The sequence below is a fragment of the Atractosteus spatula genome, chromosome 9 (genome assembly GCF_055471065.1).
Source record: "Atractosteus spatula isolate fAtrSpa1 chromosome 9, fAtrSpa1.hap1, whole genome shotgun sequence".
In the NCBI taxonomy this organism is placed as follows: Eukaryota; Metazoa; Chordata; class Actinopteri; order Semionotiformes; family Lepisosteidae; genus Atractosteus; species Atractosteus spatula.
Window position 1 is genome coordinate 11005784 of NC_142714.1, and position 26332 is coordinate 11032115.

The 26332-nt window shown below is 37.3% G+C and overlaps 1 protein-coding gene across 1 annotated transcript in view; it reads right to left on the reverse strand.

Annotated features, from left to right (window-relative positions):
• The window catches only part of mdga2a (MAM domain containing glycosylphosphatidylinositol anchor 2a), a 141378-nt gene that overhangs the window by 73845 nt on the left and 41201 nt on the right, over window positions 1-26332 (reverse strand). The window contains exons 6-7 of the mRNA XM_088925161.1: window positions 18416-18745; window positions 8403-8696 (exon numbers count right to left, since the gene is read on the reverse strand). Coding sequence (XP_088781287.1) covers window positions 8403-8696; window positions 18416-18745 — 624 coding nt within the window. The remainder of the gene's footprint in view (window positions 1-8402; window positions 8697-18415; window positions 18746-26332) is intronic.

The window sequence follows — 26332 nt, forward strand, 5'->3', positions numbered from 1 at the left end:
GAAAAAACATAAAGTACAATAAACAGTAAAAGAAAAAGCACACAAAAAAAGAAAAAGCACACAAAAAAGCTTATTCTGATAGAATAGACGGCCAATGTAAAAAGGCCCTGGCAGAAGTGTGAGTTTTGAGTTTGGATTTGAAGATAAAGTCAAGTCCAAATTCAAATCAAGATTTGGGTCCTGGGTACAGTGAGCAAAGGACCAGCCTCAACTGAACAGAGTCTACAGGAGGTAGTGTGAACATTGATATGTGTATTGATACAGTATGTACTGTATAGTACTTACACAGTATACAGTATGTGCAATTTTTTCATTTCCACTTAATTCCTTGTTTCATACAAGAGGATCATCACACTTTATAACTGCACAGCTCAACCATAAAATCATCAAAGCTTTTGAAATTATTCATGAAACAGATTTTCAACAGCAACTTCCAGTGTTCATGCACTACAGTATCCTTTTATTCACTTAAACAACTTCCTTCTTGTATAGTTTTGAACAAACTGAACTACCTCTAAACAGTGGTACTACACTGACTAGAGCAATGCTAACATTTAGTTTGGCAATTTGTTTTTGAAAAATAAGAATTCTCATTCCAGGGAAAGTATGAGAGAAGTACTTTGAATTCCAGCATTTTTAAGAACTGTTCTTGTCAAATCTACATAAATGAATCTCTAATGAATACTAGTGGGGATAAATTAGCTCTATACTAATTACAAGGGGAACTGGCTTTGAATGAAATGCTTAACTAACAGCAGCATTTAAATACACATTCCTGACAGAACTTGATACTTAAGACAAGCATTCTTGTCATCAGAAGCATATGCTGCTTCATTCTGACTAATCACAAAGAGGATAATTATTGGTTTGTTATTTTTACTTTTGTATTGCAAAATGAGGTTACTTATCATCCATGGCACAGAAGGTTAAAAAGATTTTGTATTTGATGTAATTTCTTCCTGCTCATATACATTTTTGCTTTTATTTTCTTTCAAGCACCATGCTGCAGTGCTCATTAAACTGTGTAGTGACACTGCCGAAGTGCTTAAATCAGTGCGCTCCAAAAGCCTTTTAATTACTTATTAATTTAGAAATTCTTTGTACAGGACAAGCTGCTGAACCTAATTGCTCCCTTTCAAAGAAGTCATCTCTCTGCTGGGCTGAGTTCCCCCTCCCCTCCTGGGAGGAGTTAGGCAGGAAAAAACACTCTACCGCTGTAAGTGGTGTGCCAGCATGCGCATTTGATCTGAGGGCTTTTATGAAATGTCACAGTAGGATTACAATTATGTCTTTATTAAAATTTAATAGCAGATTCATATCTGTTATCAATTTACCGTGCATCAAAAATAAGCATAATGAATCGGTCATCAACCTAACATATGGATGTGCGAACATTCCATGAAATCCAGGATAAATCTAAACTCCACAAATACAACCTAACATTATTCTACCATTAAGACCACCCAGATGCGCAAACACACACAACATGACTTAACTGCGAATTTTAGGGTGTTTTTTTAACCTCATTTCCCCTTTCATCAACCGTGATCGTCGTTGCATTTCTCCTGAAGTAGAGGACTGATGACGGCGTTCAAAGATGGTTGCTTGCTTGAACGCCGTCATCAACCGTAAAGCGGTTCTTCATCCTTTGACTTGCAACAAGAAGAGATATCCTAGGAGGTTTTTCACCATGAATGACAAAACTGTCCGCTGCAGAGCTCAGCAGGTCAAGACGCTCAACCAGACGCAGGTTAAGTTAAAAAACACAGGTTCGAGCCCGGGTCCCGTTACTAGCCACTAGACTGAGCACCGCTGCTAGGAGAATCACAGTCCCGGTTCGGGGGGTAGTGTGGGATTGTCATCCACGGCATTCTTGGCTCTGTCAGTGGACGTGCTTCTATTCCAATTGTTGTGCCTCTTTTGCTGCCTTTGACATGTTAAAAGACTTCTGTTTACTTACAATATGCAAAAACGTTTAAACCCACCACGTGAAATAATAATAACATTTTGACTGCCCTGTGTGTGTAATTTATTAACAGTATCTGGCCAACGATTGAGAGGCAAAGAAAAATGGCAAACTGAGCGATGTTTAATATAAAAAAAGCATCTGCATAGGTTTACAGATTCTTCCAATATGTTATTGGACTGAGGTTTCTGAGAATATTGCTTGATCCTGCACCTGAGCCACCTCAGGTTTAAAGGGCTCACCATGCTTATTAGCTTTTAAATTTAGGAAAGGAGAAGAACACACGTTTTCATATCCCTTTGCAAATAAAGATTTGCTCTAGAAGCCACACGTGAATCAGTGTGCTTTAGCTGAGTGAATGGTACTAGACACCAATGCTCGTTTCTGCCTTCCAAAATGCTTGTTTCGCTCTGTCTCCCACTGTAGACAGGAACAGGCTTTCTTGTTATTTATAACATAGGCTTTTCAAAGAGAGAATGTCAAAATGATTAAATGTGCTGAATTAAGGTATTAAAATCTTTGTGTTTTTAAATGGGTAACTTTGTGCTAGAACTAAAGAACACACCTGTGAATTGAACAAGTTTCTAAGCATTTCTTGTTCCAGTATGCTATTTTCTATTGAACGCAGTGTCTTTGTGTTAATGATAATTGCATGTTGCTTGATTTTTGCACTCAACAATGACTGACACATCAAACTACTAAAGAAGCAACAGCAGACAATCTGAATTTATTTAGCCCTAGGTGGAACAGCGACCCTTGTCTTTCAGGAGGAACTCATTTAATTGATCTACATTTTCCCCCACTATTACAGGATAACGTACAGTATTCAACACTGACACTGAACCAGGACTTATAAGTCCATGAAACACCAGTCTGCAAGCAGAAAGTTCTTTTTTTATAGATATCACCACAACACAAGCAATTTCATCACGGGATCATATAACTACAGAGAATACCCTGAGCTTTAGCAAAGCATTGATCTTTTTCCAATATTGCTTTCCTGACTTAGTCATGTTCGCACACTTGTCAGCAGCAGCAGGTGTGAATGACATGTATAGCACTTGACCTTTCTAAATGTCATTAAGTCTCTCATCAACCTCTGCATCTGATTAGGTTGTGATCTTTTGACAAATCCTGCAGCTTCCTGTAATCCTTCACTGCCTCTCATGCAGACTGTTGATCCAGCTGAATCACAGTCTACATAATTGAATATCCTGTGGTTTTTGGAGTGACTTACGGTGCCAATAAATGTTATTAACCCTTCCACCTGTCGAGTGTGTTACTCAACACGTTTCAACCTACAGTAGATAAAATAAATGCAGTGAAACTGCATAAATTGGGTACAGTTTCCAAATAGCTTATAGTCACACAGAGTATGTTTTAAGTACTCTGCCATTAACATTTTTTGTATCTGTGTCTTTTCATTCATGTAAGCTGTAGTTTATTTTCTTTTTTTCTAAATCACAATGCATTCTCCATTCACACACATTAATAAATGCAACTTAATTGATCTTAAGAACACAGAGATCCATGTTTTAGGAGGCTGGTCTCATTCCAAGTGAGCAGCTTTCAGGATTGTCTTTTTTATCGCTTTTTTTATAAGAATTCACTTGCTAAAATAGCTACACAACAATGAGAAATATATCTTTGTTTTAGTTCATTCCGGACATGCATTCTTTTTTGAGATCAGTACCAATAAATCCAAACGTAAATGTCTCCCAACATTGCATACTACAAAGTTTCATGTGCATATTTTATATATTCATACATGTATTTATTTTCTCTCTCATATTATTTGGAATATAATATCCACAATGAAGAGACACACAAGAAAAGGGAAAACCAGTAAGTAAGGACTAGAATTTAAATTTTAGTCTTTAAGAAAGCCAGAGGCAAAAATCTTAAAATAGTCTACAACTTACCAATGACACAGGGGGCTGGAGATGAAGAAATGATCAATTATACCTTAAATATTGTACTAAAAAGGAGGGGGAATTTTTGTTTTAAGCAGAGACAAAGCAATGTATCAGCTTACTTATAGTCTTCCTTCAAGGTTTACAGGTTCAGGGATCAATTAACTGAAAAAATCTGTAAATTAACTGTAAATATGAACTGTAAATATCCAATGATTGTTAAAAGAGAGGGAAACCAGATATATCCTGTGAATAAACAAATATGATCCACAAAATGCTTGTTGCATAAACAGCTGGTTACAGAGTGCACTGTACACAATCTTAATCAATTCAACATATACTTGTAATTGACATATGCCTACAATTAATAGCCTATTTACAATTCAGTCAAAAATCAAGAGAAGGAAAAGGTTGCATTTATTAAGTGAGAAGAGTCACCATTTTAAATCATCTTTAGACTCTCAGTTGGTAATATCCAAAAATAACAGTACCTCTAAATTGTCAAAATAAGTTTTCACTATAAAAATCTGTCTCTTGGCCTGCACGTACAAGCTGGATAACAAATAATAAATTAGTATGTATCTATAAATGAATTACAAGCCTCATTATATGAAATTAGCCATTGGCCAGTTAATGCCTGAGTAGCTAATTGATGGTATTTAATGAATTCTTAGATGATGCATTTTGCACTTTTGTTTAATACTGTACATGATTCTGTGTATTTGAAAATTGATTTTCCAACATTTAATCGTAATGACTTTACTCACTAGAAAAACTATTTTTTTACTCAATATAACAGATTAATTTTTATTGCACCTGTATGTCTATGTCTGTTCTGGAAAAGGCACTATCAAAGAGTATTTAAGAAAATTATTTCTCCTGTTGAGCTCTACTTAAAAAAAAACAAATCTACCAGACTGAAATTAAATATATGCAAGCAACTGCAACACATTTAGTTACAGTTGTGTGAATTTAAAGTGGCTGGTTTATTAACATATTATGCTATTTTCTGTACTGTTGGAGAAAAGAACCCATGCTAATGAAATGGTGAAATACAAAAATGATTAAAGTGCATATATGGAAAAAAAGCAATGGAAAAGAGTTAACAGATGGTGCTTAAGAATTAGTACTGCTACTGAGTAGGAGACGCTCTGAAAAGTGCTTTTTCATTTCCCCGCCAATCTAACAGGGTAGTGTTGATTCAGGGTATGACATAGGGAAGACCCACATGCAATCTCTCCTCTCTCTGAGCCTGTGTCCTTTTCTGTTAATAGAGGCAGCAGAGGTCAGCAGTCATAGAAATAAGCACAGGCATTATCCTTCAGTATGCATACTGAGGATCTCCAGATCTCCTATGAAAGTTAATGATTTTAGAGCAGGATTATGCCATACCTCACGCCACAACAAACTATTTCCTTTAAAAGGACACGATAAAAAAAAAGAAAGCCTTCAATGGTCAACCGTGATTCCCAATCAGTTTATGCCTTCTAGCCTCTCTCTTCTACTAGAAAAAAGTAAAGCGTAGTATTCAAACAATACTTTTCTAGAATATTTGAATCTTGATGTGAAATAAACGTACATGATATCCAAGTAAGGACAGTAAAGAATATCCGAGTAAAGAAATATCATTCCATAACTACAGCAGCAAGAGGAATTAATGTTTTGACCTTAAAACAAATGTTTAATAACCATGGGATAATCTTTTTGTTCTTACAGAAGTAATCCATAGTTATTCACTTTTATTTGAAATAATATGATAAATTTAAAAGAGGAAGCTGAGCTCTCTAAAGAGTTACACGTTCATCATTTGTCCTGTCTTCTCTAGGACACTCTGAGATTTTGTCTTAGGTTGAAGGAAACTGCTACTCTCTTCATTCTTCACTATGTTAAAAGCCCACCATCACTTCAAAAACAAAATGCTTTGGATGTTGCATTTGGAGTGAGAAGAAGCTTTCCAAGAAAAGACATTCAATCTACATTTCACATTTTATTTGGGACGTTCTGCCATTCCTAACAGAAGTGTGAGAGAATTTAGTTTGTGTGTCCACACAAGAGTATGTAGCTTTATATTCATCACTCTTTTGGCCCTCAGAATGTACACTATTGTCTTCTAGCGGCATCTGTTGCTTTTGCTCATGCCTGAGACTACTGACACACAGCCTCTTTACCACACTGGACTGATGTTTTAACACTAAGCAGCAGAACAAGGTCTTCACACCAATATTTCACAGCCCTGGTGTTTCACAACACACAGCTCCTTCAGTGGAAATACCACAAGGAACATCAAGCTCCTACTTGTTCACATAAAAGCATGACCTCCTCTACTAAACCCCATTCTGAAGTTCCCAGCTATCAGCCAAAGGTCTCCACAATAGGGGTTCTGTCAGACCGTTTAATTAAAACATGGTATGTAGATTTGAGAGTAGGAGAGGGAACACTTATATCAAGCTTTGGAATAAATACCAGGCTGTGGCTTATGAAAGCTAGACCTAATCAATACCCACTCCGTATTTAATACAAGACGTGGATGAAAGCTCCATTACTCAACCCTGTGGGAATTCTCCTCTCTAAGTTCCCAATTAAAATTACAAAAGATGTCATTAGTTCACTGGACTGCATCTACCTCTGTGATACATAATAGCCCCTTCATAAATCCAGCTATTCATAAACTTTATTTCTTGTTGCGGGTTGCTGTTTAAAACAAAAACAACAACATCATCAAAACAAGCAAAGCAAAATCTCTGAGAATTCCAAATGTCAACAGACAACGGCAAGTGAGTCCACGGGATACTTCCTTACTCACTGTGACTTTTGCTCACTGTGCTGTCTCTTGTGTTCATAGTCACATGCTAGAACAGGTCTATAGCACGAACAAAGACTCCTGACCTGCTTCATTTTAATTAGTGTTCTATAAAACACAATTACTGGAACAAATCTATGAACTCTCATTTTTTATGCTGAATCTTTTATGGCATCTGCAGAGTAGGCATGAGTGCTGGAGGACGTGAGGGTATTAGAAGTGGGTTTCTTTCTGATAAATTACTAAGTCAAATTCAAATATAAATACATAAGGACATGAAACTCTGGACAACAGACTGGAAGACTACAGGCCCATGGATATGGATGCTACTGTTGTATTCTTGAGCAAACATAACTCAGATTGCTACAGTATATACAGTATGTGTTTTATAAATGGGTCTCTAAGTTGTCATTGTAAAGGAATAAAGAAAAAACAAGCTACAGGCTGGACAATGACAGTGTAATACCTATTGAAGCAAAACATACAGGGTAACTTCAAAGAAGTCAGTACATCTTTATATTCATGTCAAATTCAAATATATAATCTTGATTAACTAATTTGAGATTCCCTTTAACATATAAAGCAAAAAACACATTAAGATAAATCTAACTAAATCTAACTTTTTAAGCACCGAAACAAACTGTTTTCTAAACGTAACAGTTTAGGAAAACACATAAATCATATTACTTGGGACATAACATTTAGCCCAATTTAGACAAGTATGAGTATACTGTATATTAAACACGGTTTTTAGTGCTAGTTCTTATGTACTGGCAACATACCATTAAAAATTGCAAAATAGAATTTAAGGTGATGTGAATAACATAGGAGATTTACTTGAGCAGGGAAGCAATCAAAGACTAAGCCAAGTCCAGATGATCCTCAGACATGATCAGTCTAGAGACATTTTCTGCTGTGGACAACATGGTAGTGTCTGATCTCTGATTCAAAATTTCAGAAGCAGCAAAATTGTTAAGCATTTTCATTAGAAGCAATGAATGTTATCAACAGACATCTGAAAAATTCCACCACACTGGCAATCTGAAACCTTGTGAATCAACACAATCAGAGAGTGTAGTCATTAGAGAACTGCAAGAGCTACTTATGTAACATGGGTTAACGATTGAGACATCAAGAATACCAACCCCAATGAAAATTGATAGCATGGCCTAAGCTGGAAAGATAAAGGCTCATCCCATCTTCAGGAATTTAAAAGTGGTACAGTATCTCTATGTGATTGCAAACTAAACACCACTAAAAGCACTGTCCAACATTAGGCTATCTAGCTAGGCTAGATTCACTGGCCTAGCTGTTAAGACCATCTGAAAAAAATAAATGTATGCAATCTTGATACAATACAGTACATGCACTTTTCTGTGGAATAGTTTTCTAGGTCATAAGGTCAGAATTGCAGAGGCCACTGGATAGCGTAGCAAGGGAGTGTGGGACTGAACTGCTGAGTCGCTCACCCAACAACTCAGACTTAGCTCCAAGTGACAATTATTTGTTCTAACATCCAAAATCCATGCTGCATGTTACCCAGTTTCATAGATGGTCTTTCCCCTGAAATCGTCTGCTAATGAGTAGTGAAAGGAGATTTCTATTATTTGGGAACTGCTAATCTGAAGGATAAATGTGCTGAGTGTGTTCATATGCAATTAAATAAAATGAGAACAGTGCAATTAGAAAGTTTTTTAGATACACAAAGATAAAACGCACTCACACTGAACAATGAGTTCCACTATGGCTTCCCTAGGCTTGACGTTAAATCCATTGTACTGGCTGGTTTGACAGCGATAAGAGCCCGTCATCTCCCTGGACACGTTGACGATGCGCAGGATCCCATCATAGCTCTCCATCTGCATGGTGCCATCAGGCATGGGCACCTCCTTGTCCGCCCTGGACCAGAGGATGATGGGCTTGGGTTTCCCTGAAACAAGGCACTGAAGCTCCACTGTCTCTCCTTCCTGGGCCACCAAAGGTGACTTTCCTCTGGGGACTGTCAGGTTCGGAGGAACTAAGAAAGAGAAAAACAGAGGAGGAACTGATATGGGGTTCTAGCAATTCATAACAAGGGGTAGTTTCAATGGGTTTTTTCCACCCCTTCTGTGGGAATGCGTGAAAGGTTTTGCTACAAAACAGAAAAAAACCCCAACCCATCTCATCATCCATCACTGATGTTGAGAATCTGTTGGTCATAATATGTACTCAAGCGTCACCAGAAAGAAACTTAATTTATGTACTGTATTTAACTGAAAATGTTATTTCCTGACTAACAGTGGCATGCACTCTATGAATATTTCAGAACACTGCAATAAGAAACTGGTAAATTCCATCTTACTAAAGCAGTAATCCAAAAGTCTTCTAATGGTACTGTAAATAATATCTTTAAAAAATTGGGGAAATAATTTTGCATTCACTTGGATACTGAAAGTACAAAATCTCAAAGCAGTAGAGTTTAAGGCAAGAATAGCTCTAGCACCACTGCCTGATCCAATCATGAATTTTTCATTTGCAATAACACTATCACTTGGCTGTGTCTCTAAGGCGTGATTTTAAAATCTGTGTTTATTTAAAAATAAGATAATGGTCTGTTTGTAACTAACTGTGGCAAAATCTTTACAAACCCAAAGATGACCAACAAAAATTAAAAGGAGAATTAAATCAAATTAAAATACATTAATACATTCAGAAACCCATCATGAAGAAATGTAATGGCTTAGGGTAAAGAGTCAGGCTCCTGGCACAGAAGATGTTCTTGCTGTGCAACTTGTCTCCTGATTTTGAGGCTCCCTGCTGCTCCACACCACTGTGCTCTCAGCCTGGGCCTGAAGGCCAAACACTATCACTGCTTCCCTTCCACAAAATTCATATATCACAGCTTTAAGTTTTATGAAATATAGATTTTAGATCTTGTAGTTATACAGTATACAGAATAAATACAATTTCTCAAACAGAGACGTCTTTAAAAAAACATGGATCTACAACTTTGGCTACTGGATTACCTTGAGTCAAAGAGAATCACATAAAAGCATACCAATAAATAAATGTTTAACAAGGAATAACAGGCTGTGGTCTGACATGGCAAATCAGCAAATCAGACCCCCAAAAGTTCATACTTTATCTAGCAACACAAACTCTGATTCCCTTCTGTCACACACTTCAACAACCCTTTTAGAAAGACCATGTCAGCTGGTCTTTCTACCTAAAGACATGGCACATTCTCTAATACTGGTTGGTATAAACAGTGAGCTTCAAGTTGGCCGCTGTGCACCCTGGGATGCCTACACCAGTCCCCCACTCCAACAGCAGAGAATGTTTCTGTGAATCACATACAGATGTCTTTGGCAAAGCATGGATCCTCCTGTTGCCCAAAGGCTGCCGAGGAGCAGCACTCTTGACTCGCAGAGCTATTGGCAAACAGAGTCAGTGAAGAACCTTCAAGCACCCTCATCCTTCCCCCCCTGGGAGCACAGTAATCTCCTCACACTGGAGGAGAGTGACCTGAGCTGGACCCTGCTGAGATACAGGGACTCTGAGGACTGAATACAGATTACCCCCTGACAGCCACTGCTGAAATCAACACACTCCAGTCGGCATCACACTGATCCTGTCTTCAGCTCTGCAAAACAGGAAAGGCTTTTGCTCATTTTGTTTTCTTGTTCCCTTTTCTTTATTAGGAAGGGAGGATGGGGTTTGAAAATCCCCCTTAAATCTGACAGCATTACATACAGTAGGCTACATAGTACAAGATAAGACAAAGACACCCATCATTGCTGCACATCACTATTTTGTGTACCCTTTAATTACAATACATTCGAGATTTATGCATGCTACATAACATGCTACAGGGGACAGTGCCCCCCCTCAAAACATGACAATTTTTAACCTTTTATTTCAAACATCTCTGCCTACCTCGCTGTTTATTGGGGCTGCTCTACATCACCAAGGTAGTGTTAAAGTACAGTACTACTCTTTTCAAGAAACACCCTGGGATTTTTAATGAACACAGAGAGTCAGGACCTCAGTTTTACGTCTCATCTAAAGGACAACACCTTTTTTACAGTATAGTGTTCCAATACAGGGGATATGGATCCACCTAGACCATGAGGTGAGCGCCACCTACTGGCCCCACTAACACCTCTTCCAGCAGCAACCTTTCCGAGAAGGTCTCCCATCCAGGTACTGACTGGGCTCACACCTGCTGAGCTTCAGTGGGTTAGCAGTGAGTTGCAGGGTGATTTAGCTGCTGGTATAATATTTGCACATTGGAGAAATATTGTACAGTGAAAGTAATGGGTTAAGTCTGTTCTGATGTGGAGTGTCCAAAGAAGTGTAAAAATACTCAGGGCAGTAAAGAACAAACCTGTTTATACCCTGGGATCATTTCATTGTCAAGTCCAAGACTCACCCCAGCCTATTATTTTCAGGGAATCTAAATTCAGTTAATTACATGACAATCTTACAGCAGCACTATGCAGTGGGAACAGCAATGTGGATTTCACCCATGCCCTAGAGAGCTGTAGTAAGAAGGTGTGCCTTATGGAATTCAATTAAATTGACATGTAGACTCTAAGATTATCAGTATTTTAAGGATATTCACTTTTAATTAAGAAAGCATTACATTAATAATAATTCCACAAGCAGGAGATGCAGATAAGATAATTACTTTTAAATATATCACTGCATAAATGAATCTTTTAATGAATAATTAGAATTCAAATCCTGACATAAGAATTCATTACAATTCAATGTATGCTCTATTAATTCAGCTCAATGCAATGGAGTCAGAACTCGGCAAACTTTCAAAGGAGCAATTTTTAAGTCTGTAAAGGAGACGTATTCACAAAACTTTGGAATTTATTCATTGTGGACTGCCTCTCATTTAATTTAATTGAAATTACTACAGCGCACACCGAAAATATGTAAGTACATTACATTCGGTTCTTATGATATAATTTACTATATAGTTTACTGCATGTAAACCTAAAAAAAGGCTTTATGCACACACTGTATACAGTGAGAATGAAAATTCCTTTTCATTCTTTCACGTCGACAAATCTCAAATATTACTTAGAGCTCAATGCCATTAACAAAATGTCATTCTCATTCGAATTTCTCATAAAGAGATTTTTAAATCCAAAAGACATTCTAGAAGCACCGGTAAGGCAGATACATACAGTATACAGTACTGTTCAAGTATCTCTGTCACGAAACATAACACATGATGTGCTGCTGCAGTAATTTCCAGTGAAATACAAGGGTTATCTATAATCTTGGTGAGACGGGGGTAACTGCAGACAAAACACGGAGCCTAGAACTTCAGAGCTCTGTTAATCAATGCTTCACACACTCAGCTACCCTACATACTCCTGAATTAATTCCTGACAGATGAACAAATACCCAGCAACTCCTCCTTGGCAAAACTCGATTATACATTCTCTTTCTTTGATAAATTACATCTTGTTATATATTAATTAAATGTTATCTGTGACACAGTAGCTATCTCTGACAGCGTCTCTGCTTTTGTGCAATCAGCAATTTGGGAATCCTTATATCCGTTGCCACATTTAACATGGTGCCTAATATGAAGATTAATTGCGTTTTTACCCAGTAGCACAAAAACAGCCTTGCTATGAATTCCATGGTAGAATGTCTTGTACACTATTTAATCCTGTTAGTATCATGTAGCATATCATTGCACACATCCTAATATTGATGATGAATAAAACATCAAGTGCGCAATATAAACATTTCAACCTACTTTTGTTAATTAAAACACTGAAATGCTGCAATAGAGATGTTTTTATCTGTTTTGGTTGGATTAAGTAAGAAATGAACAAAATGCTATAATATAACATGATGTTATATACAGTAATACGTCATTTGTCAGTTACTGTATCTCTCAAGACCATGTATGCTTAAAAGAAATCTTACTCAGATTTTATTTTTTTACGTTAGAAGAAATGGATTTGGTCTAAAAATCTGACTGTGGTAGAAGATAATATATGGTAGCCACTAAAACGTGATTAAAATTTGAAGTCAATAAAATATTATTGGGTATACTTCAGGAATATTTCTATTTTGGAACAGAATGTCTCTAATTTCATTACAATAATGTATAATGCATAATAAATGCATGCACTGATACAAGAGCAAGCTAGTTATTTCAAGCTCCAGAAGTACAGTAGGCCTAATCTAAAAGTTTTTGCCCTGTAGCTTTGCCCTTTATATTATTTTATTATTTTAAGTAAACAGCATTGCAAAATGCTATTCCCCGCTATTCAGAAAAGAGCAGTTACGCACTGTAATATTTTAATTGTAACATTAAGTCCATAGCAAATAATATTGACTTGCAACCTACTCATGAATGGTTCTGCCAAAAAAACTGACATTGCAGAAAGGTGGATCTTTATTATCAGTGTCTTATTAATACTACTAATTACCATTCCAGTGATCCTTGACAAGAAATGTAGCATGCTGTGATTTAAAATAAAGTCTTAAAAGGATGGAGGACAACCTAGAGTAAAACATTTTTACATGGAAAAGAAAAGGTGAGGTGCTAATAAGATTTTACCACAGTACGACAAAGAATTTAATTAAGCCTACTGTATAATAACACTACATTGATGGCTTGATTACTCTTTATGTAAAAGAAAACTGACATAAATATAGAAATATTACCTATTGTAGTTTTCACAATAGTGGGTGCAGTACTGCAACTGTGATTTTTCAATACTGTTACAGCCATAGTCTGTAGCTTCTTTTGTTTCTCCTTAGGTTTATCATTAATGTCCCAGAATTGAAATCAATACTACAATGAAATAGTTATAGTTAAACGAACTATACTGGTTAGGTTGTAACACCATGTTAAGGAATTAGTTCCAAACGTGTTAAAGGTTGAGGATATTTACATAACTAAACGTCTCCCCAAATCGTACGCATCAGCAAAAATGGGTCATACTGTACATTGCTCACACAAGATGATAATGCTGGGTGAAATCCAAATGTGACATTTTTTTTATTTTTTATAGGCTGTTGCTCCAAGATCCAAGGCTTTTGCACCAGAGAAAAAAAACACGTTCTTGTTTTTATTCTGACTCAAATATAAACATGAAACCCCAAAGACTTCTTCAGGTGAACAGCAGGAAATAAAAATAAACGTATCGCTGAACTACAGACTTGCAAGGAAAGAGGCTACCACTACCCCTCCTGCTCACTCTATCACTACCACTGTGGGACATTACCTTTACTACAAACAAAGATGTGAGCATCCTACATTCCAACTCGATGAGCAATTACATCATTCGTAAACAAGTTAAACTCTTTTGTGGTCATCTCGATTTTTGTTGTTAATAGTTCACCAGTGAACTCCACTGCTGCACTTAAACAAACAATTATAGAGTAAAAACAATATTTTTTAATTATGTCCCTTATATAACTTGAGAAAAACTGTGATAAAAAACAAAAGAGAATCAGTAAATCAAATGTTCACATTTGCTGCCTTATTCACATAGTCATTTCAAAGGCTCTTTAGCTGCTGAAAGACCATAATAAAAGATGGGAGTAAAAAGGCACAGAAAATTTTCACTGCATACAAATATACTAACATGAATTAATTAACCTTTGGGTCTTGTCTATGAAATGAAAATAGGCAGAATAGCCAGCATGTTCAAGCGCAAAGCATTTTTAACTTTTCCTGAAGTGGGCAGGCAAGCTAGCCACTAGGCAGCCAAGGTATCTGGATGTAGCTTGAAGATGACTGAAAATATGTAGGCTCTACCCAAGAGACCTCAGCAACACTGTGAGAAAGAACTGAACTCTTCAGGTGGGGCAGCAGAGGCATGGTTGTGAACCACAGCTAAAGGAGTAAGCTATAGCAGCATCCTGACAAAAAATGACACTAATGTAACTAAGGACCACCCCACAGCAAACCAAAATTTACAACTCTGACCTGTACTTAGATTAGAGAAACACAGTTCATAGTGAGATTTATGAAGCACATTAGTGCATTCAGAGAAACCCTAAAGTTATAGAAACAATACCTTATTTAATTAGAAACGACATGGACAATGCATAGCTTACATTTGCTGTCATACTGAGAACACACAAAATGAGCCTAAATCAGCCAATTTTTTTCCCATTATTATTTTTGGGAGTGAATGCAGTTACACCAAGGATTTTATCCCATAGTGCAATTCAGTACATACTGTACAGTAACTGACAGACGAAAATAAAATCCGGAGAACAGAATTTGAATATTCCACTGAAGGCATGAAATAGGGATTCATTGGTTAACTAATAATATTTCATAGCATCAAATGAAAAATCAATCAGCAGGCTACAGATTAAAGCCAATTCTGTAACCGTGCTAGCCTTTTCAAATCACATTCTCTCACAAGGTCCTTCTCCTCTGCAACTCTCCTTCTCTCTCTTCTACACTTGAAAGTCTTTCCTCTTTCTTTCTGTTTCTGCCTACTCCAATCACCTGTCTGGGAAATCTCTGTATTTGAATGACCCATCGTCTTTTCATTCCAAACGGCAGTTTTTTTCACCTACCTTTCTAATCTGTTAGACTGCACAGACTCCAATTACTCATTTTTGTCTATCTGCCCTTTCAAACCCACAGTAAAATACAGTAAATTAGAGCGATCCCACTGGCAGTCAAAGGTTCATGGGCCTGTGGGGATTTTGTCTTTATGTAACATAAATATGATGCCTACAGTACATTCCCCTTACAAACCGTAGAAAGAATGAATTCTTTTCAGAGCCCAAATTGGAGAAAATTGTATTAAGAAAGCAAACCCTATGGGAGAATTCTCAGTTCCAGGTTTGTGAATATATAGTAGGCAAAGGTGAAAATCTACTCAAAGCAAAGGAGAGGACTGCATTACTACTGGAGCAAAGAATGTCTGTTTATTATTTGTCTTGGTGTGTTAAGATATCAAAGCATTCATAATATGTCCATTTCAATTAAATGCTAAGTAGTAATGTATGCAGAGGTGAGTATTAAGGTAATATATTATTTGAATTGTTTACTCCTCTCTAAAAAGCTTGACACTTCAGTAATTCTTATTTTCACTTTGCCTTGTGAACTTTTTTAAAGGAAGAGAAAAGGTGAATTCTTGGCCCACACCAATAAAATATTTGTAAAACGTAATTTTATTTCTTGTACTCTTTATTTTTAAATCTTATAAATAATCCCATTGAAACACGCACTGAAAACAGGTTCCAGAATACTGCAATCCCAATCCAATTAATGACGTTAGTTCAGCTGCTCTCAAGACTTGAATGCTTCAGTTGAGTGCACCCGGCCAAGAGAAAGAAATATAGACATTGAATCACTTTTCTCCAGCAGGTGCACCAACATTTCATTGAGCAGACCTGACATAGGCAAATTCATTATGCTGATTAACATTTGTCATCAGCAGGGTTAATCAACAGGGGTCTACTGCGAAATTCACAGGCTAATAATGTGTGTGTATCTACCATTGGAAGCAATACAAGCTGTACATCTGCTTTAGCATGCATAGATGCTGTCTTGTGGGATTTTGTCCTGTTCCTCTCCTAGAGCCTGAACAAACATGTTACTGTCCACTGATCTCTGAGACCTAGATGGCACATGTCTACCCAGCTCATTCCACAAATGTCTAATGGGCCTAAACTCTGGAGAGTAGAACTTGCACAACATACAGACATACAGAAAGTGCATTATTCTCATCTCACAAGAGAACAACATTTCAGCAGCAGGATGAGGTGAGCATGCAGGAAGGGCACTGGATGACGTCCCAGAGTACGGTTGATGACATGTAGTCAAGCTGTGCCTTCAATCCCTTGTTGCGACCAATTGTTTTTGATGTAGTGGAACTACTGTTGCACTGTGAAAATCATAAAAATGGAGTGTGATGGGGGTGCTCATCTGGCATGGGGTTGTGATCTGTAGTCGCCCACACCCTGGCCTATCATTTATGGACTATGTTTGTTTTTCTACAGTAAAAATTTTTGAAACTTTGAATGGCGAGGGACAATATGTACAGTAGTCTTGCCTTCTCTAGCATTGCATGAGAGCAAATTAATATTCATACCCATAATTATATTCATACTGCATGCTCTTCAAAGACATGCTAACATGCAAGACTGTTCCTTGTAATAAAATACATACTGTGACAAAACATGATTCAGTGTTATAGAGGGCACTGTATTATGGGCCAAAAGTATTAAGAACCTCTACTCTCAATAATTCTGATAAAGCCCGTCTTCCCAAACTACATTTCCCAGGGGTTAGGACGGACAGCTGTTGTTCATTAGGTGGTGTATTAAGAGTATAAAATTTGGTGTGACAAACAAGGCTTTAATTTTATTAAGGACTGTATACTGCACAGCTCTCTCCAGATTTATTCATACCCCCGAACAAAAGGGAACCACAACCATTATACAACAGGAAATGCTGCAGACTGGAAGATGGGCCTCACTTAAAAAAAATTGAAAAGTGTTATACTATAATTGTAATTAACATCACACAGAGCAAAATCATATTTCTCATAAATAATTGATTTAAGACTGGGAAATAGTAGGGTCACATTCATTCACACCCCTGCAGTCAGTACAGGTCTGTGGCAGGAATTCCACAGACAAGATGCTTGCTGTAGTGTGCTTTGAGGCTCCCTGGCCCTTCTGAGGGAGGATTACTCAACATTCCTGCAGGCAGAATTGCTCCAGGTCCTTCAGACCATTTGGTGGCACTTAGTGAACTGCCTTCTTGTGTTTGAAACACAAATGTTTAATTGAATTGAGGTCTGAAGATTGAGATGGCCAGACAAGAACATTCGTGTGTACACATACCTTCAATTTGTCAATTTGGATGCTTGCTTAGGATCATTATACAGTATATACACACACTGTATACACTGATGGATGTTATATGTATTTTACAAGGTGGTGTCACCCGTGATTCAAAGTTATTTATTAAATCATTGTTTTAAACTCATCGTACCTTACCGTATGTTAAAACAACAAGTCCATGATATTGGCAGTTTTCTATAATTCATTGTTGCTTTGATATAAACATGAATTATAATATAAATGTTAAATATAATTTGCAGTGATATTTTCCCTTTCTTAAAATTCAAAATCATTTAGACATAGACGAATACATATTAAATTTATATCAGTACTGTAGGTCTAAAACAGAAAGGTCTGCGAAATGAATGCCTCAAGGAATAATGTATCAACGTGTTAGAAAGAGAATGAGAAAAATGAGAACAATCTGGAAGAGGAACCTAATCACAAAAGTATTGACTTGCCAAAGTTGAAAGTTTTTCTGAAAAACACATACTGTACTTTTATAAAAATAAATTGTTTTTTTTTGCTACTCTCACCACAGATAAGCACGGTCTACCTCATTTTTGATCCAACACCCTTTTATAAATAGAAACTTGTGTTCAATGATAATTATCAGGAGCAAATACTCTCTGAGCTATCTGACAAATTAAATTTGACATTATTATCTGTCTTTTTTTCAATAAAATATCATCCTCCTTTAAACTCAGTGGTGCAACTCAACAGTTCTTTTAAGGGGGTGAGATGACGATCAGCAGGCCAAGGGCAGTGAAATGTAGCTGCTTGTGTTTGGCACAGATTCAGCTCAGCTGTGTGGAACTGATATTCAGTGATCAGGATGCCCCTCAGATGAAGCAGTGAACACCCCTTTAGGAGGTGCTCTGAACTGGTACTCACCTGTGGTGGAGGAGATATTCACATCAATACTGATCTCCGGGATGCCCCCGCCCTTCAGGGACGCCATGCAGGTATAGGTGCCGAAGTCGGTGAATTTGAGGTCGATGATGTCGAGGTTGGTCGTGCCCGGGGAGACGTCGGGGTCGGTCTGGGTGATCACCATGCGCTCAGAGCTCCGCAGTGCCCGGCCGTTCTTCAGCCAGCTGAACATCAGCTCCTCTGGGGGCGTGGCCTCCACCTGGCAAGAGATCTTTACCTCTCGGCCGATCTGGATGTTGTCGTCATTGTGGTACGGGTCCGGAGTGATCCAGAACCTCCCCTTCTTCAGGGCTGGGAACAAAAAGCACAGGGAACAGAGGAATCACAGTGTCAGCCAGGTCAGGAAACAAAAACAGAAGTTGAACCCCACTGTAGAACACAAAAAAATGATGCAGCTCAAGTATTGACATAGAGGTCAAAATGGTTGTTGTTTGTCCTTTTTTACACAAATAGTTTAGTTTTGTTTTCAACAGATCTCACTGTATAGTGGAGCACTGGAAGATGTACAGTAGATGATCTCATCCCACCCTCTCCAGAAAATCATATACAGTATCAAAATATAGATATTAGGGACTGTAAAGAATTAGCAGCTGCTGGGTAATTCTTCAATTTATAGGGTCCGCCAAAACACCAATAACACCAACAAAAAGCAAAATGTGTTCAAGACAAAACAGTATTAAAGGAATGGAATGGTCAGAAACTAATTTTCACTAAGTTAACATCTATTGTAAATAAAGCTGTTCTTTATCACAATTTAGGTAGACGCTGTGTCCAGTGGTACAGGGAAAAACATTTTTATCCTGGTAAGCAGTTTCACTCATTTCTATTTCTTCTAGTTGATTGACTTACATCTCGAAGGTTCTTCCTGTAAACAGGAGCAGAATACCAGATAATAAACTCCCAAAGCGCTCAGCCCTCTGAAGCAGTCAGCAATTTCATAAGTTTCATAAATTCCATAAGAGGGCACAGCGGATCAATTACTTGAAATAATGTAACAGGGAAAACTTGCAATTACTGCAGGAGCAAAGCGATAGCCTAGCAGTTCCTCATTATTTGTGCTTACTCAAGGAATACATTTCTGAGAGCCTCGTTGAAAACAGTTCAAAATATATTGTTGTTACTGTACAGTACGTTCAAGGCAGACAGAAACTATTGACTATTGACTAAACTATTGACTACTAAATAGGTACAGTATGGGCGTAAATTCCCCTTATCTTTCTGTGGGTTAATGTCAAAACAAAATAAAAATGATAGGGCATCCTTCAAAACGCAAATTGTTACATTATAGAGATCCTAATACAATGGCATTTATTTCATCACAGGACCAGAGTATAATAACAGAGAATTGTGAAAATAACTATCTCTCCTCCCCCTTGAAAAATTCAATCTCAAACTGCCTGACAAAACAGAACCAAATAGCAGCCAGACACAGCAGTGTTGTCCTCATATTGCCACATACAGTATGTCCTGCAACAAGTCGAAATAATTTTGCAATTGTTGATTATAAACTAATGAAACTTTTTTTCTGTAACCCCCTATTCCGCAAGACACTTCCTGCTAGTCACACAGACAACAAGTTAAAGTGTTAGGAGTAGCACACAGCACACATAGAATGATATTATAAAAATCTGAAGCTCTAAAAATGATCAGTATGCTTTCAAAACCACTCTCCAATGCACCCAGTAACCCTAAACCTAACCATCCAATCCTACCCCACACGCTTTACACACAAAACATAGCAAAACAATCTCCTCACTGAAAGCCTCTTCAATTTTTTAGCAGGCACTAGCCAAAAACAGCACTTTCCCATTTACTCAGAACACTTCCAATGTGGTATCACTGCAAGTTTTTTCATCTCTTAACGTGGCTATTTTTTTTTCTACCAGTTCCTGAATTTGAAAGCTTTCATACCAGCTATCAGACCTGCTACTACAGCGCTTCTTAAATGTATTAAGAGAATAAAAAAAACCATGAAGAGCTCAGCAATTATCGGGGTTGTTGTGCGAGATTATACTCAAGCAAAGGCAGAGCTGTAGTGAACAAGTTCTCAAGGTTCTCATTTCCATTGTAAAATAACTTGTTGGAAAAAAGAATAGCACAGGAATAGTTAAAAATCAATCTACTATATATCCTTCATTCAAAAGTTTAAAACCATGTCTGCTTTATTGAAAAATGTGTTTCAGAAGCTTCTAAAGCAAACACTGAAACACACGCATAAACAGTTAATTTCCAGCAGACTCTTCACAGGCTTACAAGGAGGTTATGGCACATTACACACAATAAACAGGGGCCACAGATGATCATGTTAAGTATATATACTTATTCAGTTATATAAATATTACAATGTTTAACAGAGATGAACTCAAATAAGTAAGTGCTGAATATTTTAGTACAGAATTGCATTTCCTATTTTATTTGTGACATCATTTTTCTGGCACAGCATCTCCCTCATTAAATGACATTGTTTATGCTAAGTAGCCACACATGAAGTAGATGCGTAAAAATTAATCCCTGGATCAGAATAGCAAGTTTATCAGCCCACTAATCTCATACAATCAAGCTTCCTTCAGTTGGGTTAGCCGTATTTTCGGTGATGTTACTGCATCAGGCTTCCCCTTCCCATCCTAAAAATAATCCTTTTTGAGTTTAACCTTAGAGTTTTATGTTCGGCTGTAGGGAATAGTACTTTGTGATTTGGCAGCCACATGGACTCTGGTGATCACAAAGTCCAAGTAAAAAAAAAAAGAAAATCTGGCTCACAGAATCTTACCATGCAGGAAGCATGACAGAGATGTCACATGAAGACCCTATTAATCTGTGCCAGGCTATTTTATGAGAAAGAAACCATGATGGCATCTTTTGATAGGTTTGTGTCCCCCTGCTGGTCACTTGATAAAACACATGCACCCTACACGTTTATTAACTCATGCTACCCATACATTGCAACAGGCATTCTGACGTGATGAGTAATAAATACAGTTCACAGTCTGAAAAGGCCTCTCATTGATTCCTGAGGGGGATGATGAACTAAAGGATTGTAAAAAATCCTGAAAGATCTGTGAAGAAGGTTTCACTGGAGGAGGATTCAACTCCTTCTATAATGGAAAACACTGACACATTCATCAGACTAAATGACTCTTCCTTTTTCACTCTGACCCATTTTCTCTCTGTAAGGTACCGCAGGTATGTATTTCTGCATAGGAAATCTTGTCAAGCCCTTTTCAGTTGGGATGGCAGCAAGTTTTTAATTTGAATTGCTGCTCCGAGTCCGAGACTTGACCTTTGATCTGTGTGATGCACTGCCCCTCCGCCCCAAGCAGACTCGTTAGCCACTAGCCCAGTCAGGGTCACTGAGTTTGTGGATCCCAGGAAGACAGCCGCATCTTTTGAAGGCAGGCATGCCTCGCTTAGATGCTGCCGATAACCCAGAAAGTTCATCTATCATTCATTAATGGAAATGTTATTCAGGAGAACCTATAAATTATTTAAAAACAAATTTGATAAGAGCTGATTTACATCTTGATTTACATGCAGAAAGCGGGTTTTACAACTCACATTGAAAATTCTTGTATTTTTTTTTTAAAGCTAAACAACAGCTACAGGAAATGCAAGAAAATTCACAGTTACCTACAGCAGGCTGCCATTTATTGCCATGTAAGTAACAAAAGGTGCCTTTGGAGAGCTGATGCACAGGGGATGCAAGTTGGTTATTTTCTCCTTGGCAACACAATTATTAGTCAAATTGCCCAACAGTCAGTAATCTGACAAGAATTGCTTGTGTCTCACTTGGTAAGAGTATTAATGCATTCTCTTACTAACCACACCATTAAGGACGGCGATGCAGTAGAAAAGTAACTTTAATGAAATGATGGAAATCCAAAATTGTTCATGTTTTTGACATACTGAACATATTGCTCTGTTTTATAACCATGTAGGTTTCTAAAACCCCTCTTTTTTAACCCAGTATTATTTGTCGTGCTGTGCAGGTAATGTGATTTGAGCAGCTTATTTCCAGTTGTATTCGTAAATGTGTTTTCTTTCTGCTTTTACTGGAAATGTTAAAACACACACACCAAAATTCATATAGAAATACAAGCCATTTCTGTTACTGTATTGCTAACTTGCTTAGATCTAATGTCTGTCTAATATACATTTTATTTTGGAAAAGGTACAAAAATACTTCAGAAATAAAGCCTACAGGTATGTGAACGGGTTTTTCCAAAAATCTTTGAAAACAGCGCAAGGACTATTCGGCAAAATCTTATTGTTGATGGACAGCCACATGGGCCATGACAAACATATATCTAAAAAATAACACTGAGTTTACCACAACAGACAGAGAAAGCCAGGAATCGTATAAATAACTGTGTTGTGTGCCCATCAACAGTGAATCACTGGAGATACTACATGGTGTTATTGAATCACCGTCTGTCAATGGAATAAACCAAACAAGGTCGAGCCTAGCTTAATGCTGACGGCTCACACATTCCCCTCCATGTCACAAAAAGCCAGTTGCTTCTGCCAAAATGGAGAATTGATTTCAGATGGACTCTATAGTGCTTTGCTTGGGAACCAAGAGATCCAGACGGGGGATGTGTACTGTATAGCCTCTTTCTGTTTAATTTACTTGCACTGCCCTCTGGGAAAGGAAAAAAAGCCGTGTGTGTCTGTTCTAGACCTGTGGACTGACAAGCTGAAAACAGACTAACAAGGCTTGATTGGCAGGAAGCTGGCCTGCATCCGTGACTATTTTTAGAGGCTTTTGTGTAATCCTTTGTTTTGATCTGAAAAACTCTGAAGAATGGCTTGCATAGCCCCATCTCTAGCAAATGAAATATGATGACACAGTAGACACGATCCAAGCAGTCATCTCTGAGGAACACAATGAGCTGTGCACATGGACGTGGACATGGTGGAATCACTGAAAGATAGATAACCTACAGCCAAAAGAAAGTTGGCTGTAAGACATTGACTTCATATTGACAATTCTTTAAAAACATTAGTAATATTAAAAAGGAGAGAAGGTCTTTTGGCCCATCTCCCCATGGTTTCTAGCTTCTTCTAGATCTGAAAATCTTTTATCCTGAATACAGCTACACTATTGTGGCTGTGTGACTTCCAGACACCCAAAGCCTTTAGCGGACACAGATAACTTCAGCTTTGAGTCCAATGTGCCAGTATGTTCTTTTCTGAGAGCGGTGAACAAGTTGTCTGTTTAGGTGATGTTTGACCTTAAAAAATGTGTACAAAAACTCCCTCTAATTTATTTTAGGGATTGACCTGCACACGCCTTACGGGCAAACACTTTCATCTGCAGAAGTGGAATATCATTATCGGCAGTCCTGCAATGAAATGTTTCTACTGATTCATACCTGGAGATTCTTTTCCATAATTGTTGTTAATCAGGTAACACTTATTTAACCTTCATTTTAAACTTTATTTTGCTCAATATATGTTTATTCCTAAAAGTTGCGATGAAGGTGACTCTTGGAGTGCTAATTCTAGGCCGAGAAACCTAGAGCTGTACAGATATAGTGTCGTAGTGTGGAGTCTACAGCCTACTCGAGCCAAATAATTCTTTATATATTGCAACTGCCTGTAGTGATTTCTCCATAAAAATATGCCAATTGAGAAACATGTATGAAAAATAAAGTTACGCATACTGTGTCAGTTTGCAAACTCAGCAACTAACCCTGCTCATAAATAAAGTATACACTACACAGTTGGGTTATTTCTCCCGGTCAATTCCCAGATGCTTTAGCATTTTGAATCATCTTCATGAGATGCTTGATGCTTTTATTGCGAGTTTCCAAATCATAACTCAAGTGTGCAACATTTATTTTATTTATGGTGTTGCCATGGTAAAAGCTAAAACTGTCAGACAGACCTGCTGAGGAAAATCTGGGAGACAAAAGAAAAATATAAAAATAACCTCCACTAACATCTCTGCACTGGGGATGAAGAGTAAAACCAAGAGCCTTTAGTAAGCTTATCTTCTGAACGTTTACTCCAGTAAATATGTACTGTATGGTTTACATACAGGTACTTATCCCATGGATTACCTTTGTTGTTCCATGTTTCCTGTTTGTTAGTACCAGTCTTTATTGCTTTACCATGCTCTTACCATGATTATGTTGTGCTTTATTACACTTTAAAATCTTTTTTATGAAACAATTTAATATACTGTATATATACAGATTGTTTGCATCAGTTCTACATTAACAACATCTAAGCAGATGCGGTTTTCAAATTAGCAACAATGGAAATCCATTGAATATTTTATTTTTGAATATTTAGATTTTTTTTAAATTATTTGACCATTACACAAGGTGATAACATTTTAATATTTAGCATGAGACTTGACAAATGACTATGTGAACTATCCTGAAACGTTGTAAATTAATGCCCTATTTCAAAGCTTTGTTCAATATGTCGCGCATTCAATATCGAGTCCACAAACTGTCAGTAAAACTGAATAAGGTTCTCATTGAATTTCGATGAAATGGCCAGTTTGTAATACTCAGTCTTTCTGGTCGGGTCATGTAGTGGAGACTGGGACTTGTCCACTGCCATGATTATCAAAGAAGCTGTTCAGTAGATCTTTATATGAAAGTCCCTTCATAGCCACAACCAAATTCATAATCCGAAATTAAAAATAATCACTTTTTCAGTTAGATAATGTACGATGCTGTCTTACAACAGATATTGTACTGGGTTCTGGTATATCAGAGTTTGGCAATATAATTGTTTAGCTTTTTTAAGCTTTAGAGGGAAAACAAATCTGTGCTCATATCTTCTTACATAACAAAGCTTTTAAAGCTTACTGTATAATGCTGAGATGAATAATAAATCGATGGATAACACATATAATGTTGTCGTCTGTTTTCTGAAACAACTACAGTATAAACTGTACAGTAGAAATTTACTTTGAAAAATTCCAACGATTTTGGAATTCCAAACATTTCCCATTAATGACAAATAACGTTGGCAAGATCTTTTTAAACAGCTCAGTTTTTTCTTAACTTTAAAAACCGTGTTGTTTTGTAGGCAAGAAAAAGAAACACACAGAAAACAACCTGCCAGGGTTTGCAAATTAAATGAAACAGCCAGATATAAAAGAAAAAAAAAAGTTTCACAGCACTAAGTTTTGAGAAATAAGAACAAAAGATACTTTGAACTTTAGATCAGTCAGCTAGCTAACCTTGAGATACTGATAGTGAAACTGCTATCTGCCAGTTAATTATGTTTCTTTCAGGTAATAACACCATCCATTCCAGCTTACAGTTCTATAGCCCTTTTCCTTCAGTTCCCTCTAAACTTAATTTTCAGTTGTTTTTTTACTGCCAGCGTACACAGCATAAAAAGTATGACATTACGAAATCTCAATTCTCTGTGCTAATATTTGCAATGCAGCCCCACTCTTTTCAGAAAAGTTGTTTATTCTTCCACATGGGGAATAAGGAATTTAATTAATCTGTCTATCCTTCAGGGCCACGGAGCGCAGCTTGTAAAATCCTGTTCTTCTGCTTGAAGCGGGTCTGATTATCTGTCTTGCACAAAGCTGTCCACCCCAGACCAGTTTTGGCAGAGATCCACAAATAAATTCACACGGAACCCACCTGATCCGTCCATCAGCACCTGCATGGGAAACCACTCCTGGAAATTCTACTATAAGCAAACAAAATGAACCATACAGGCAGCAGGGAAAGATCGACATGAAATTGTCTTTCTTGAAGATTGCTTTGCAAAAGTATTTGACACTTTTGTGTTTTGCATTGTTTACTGTTTTCACTCAATTTACTTCTTTATGCAGAGACACAATTCAAAGGCATTTTCTATTGTAATTTTAGACATTTTGTCTTAAGATAACAGTTAGTC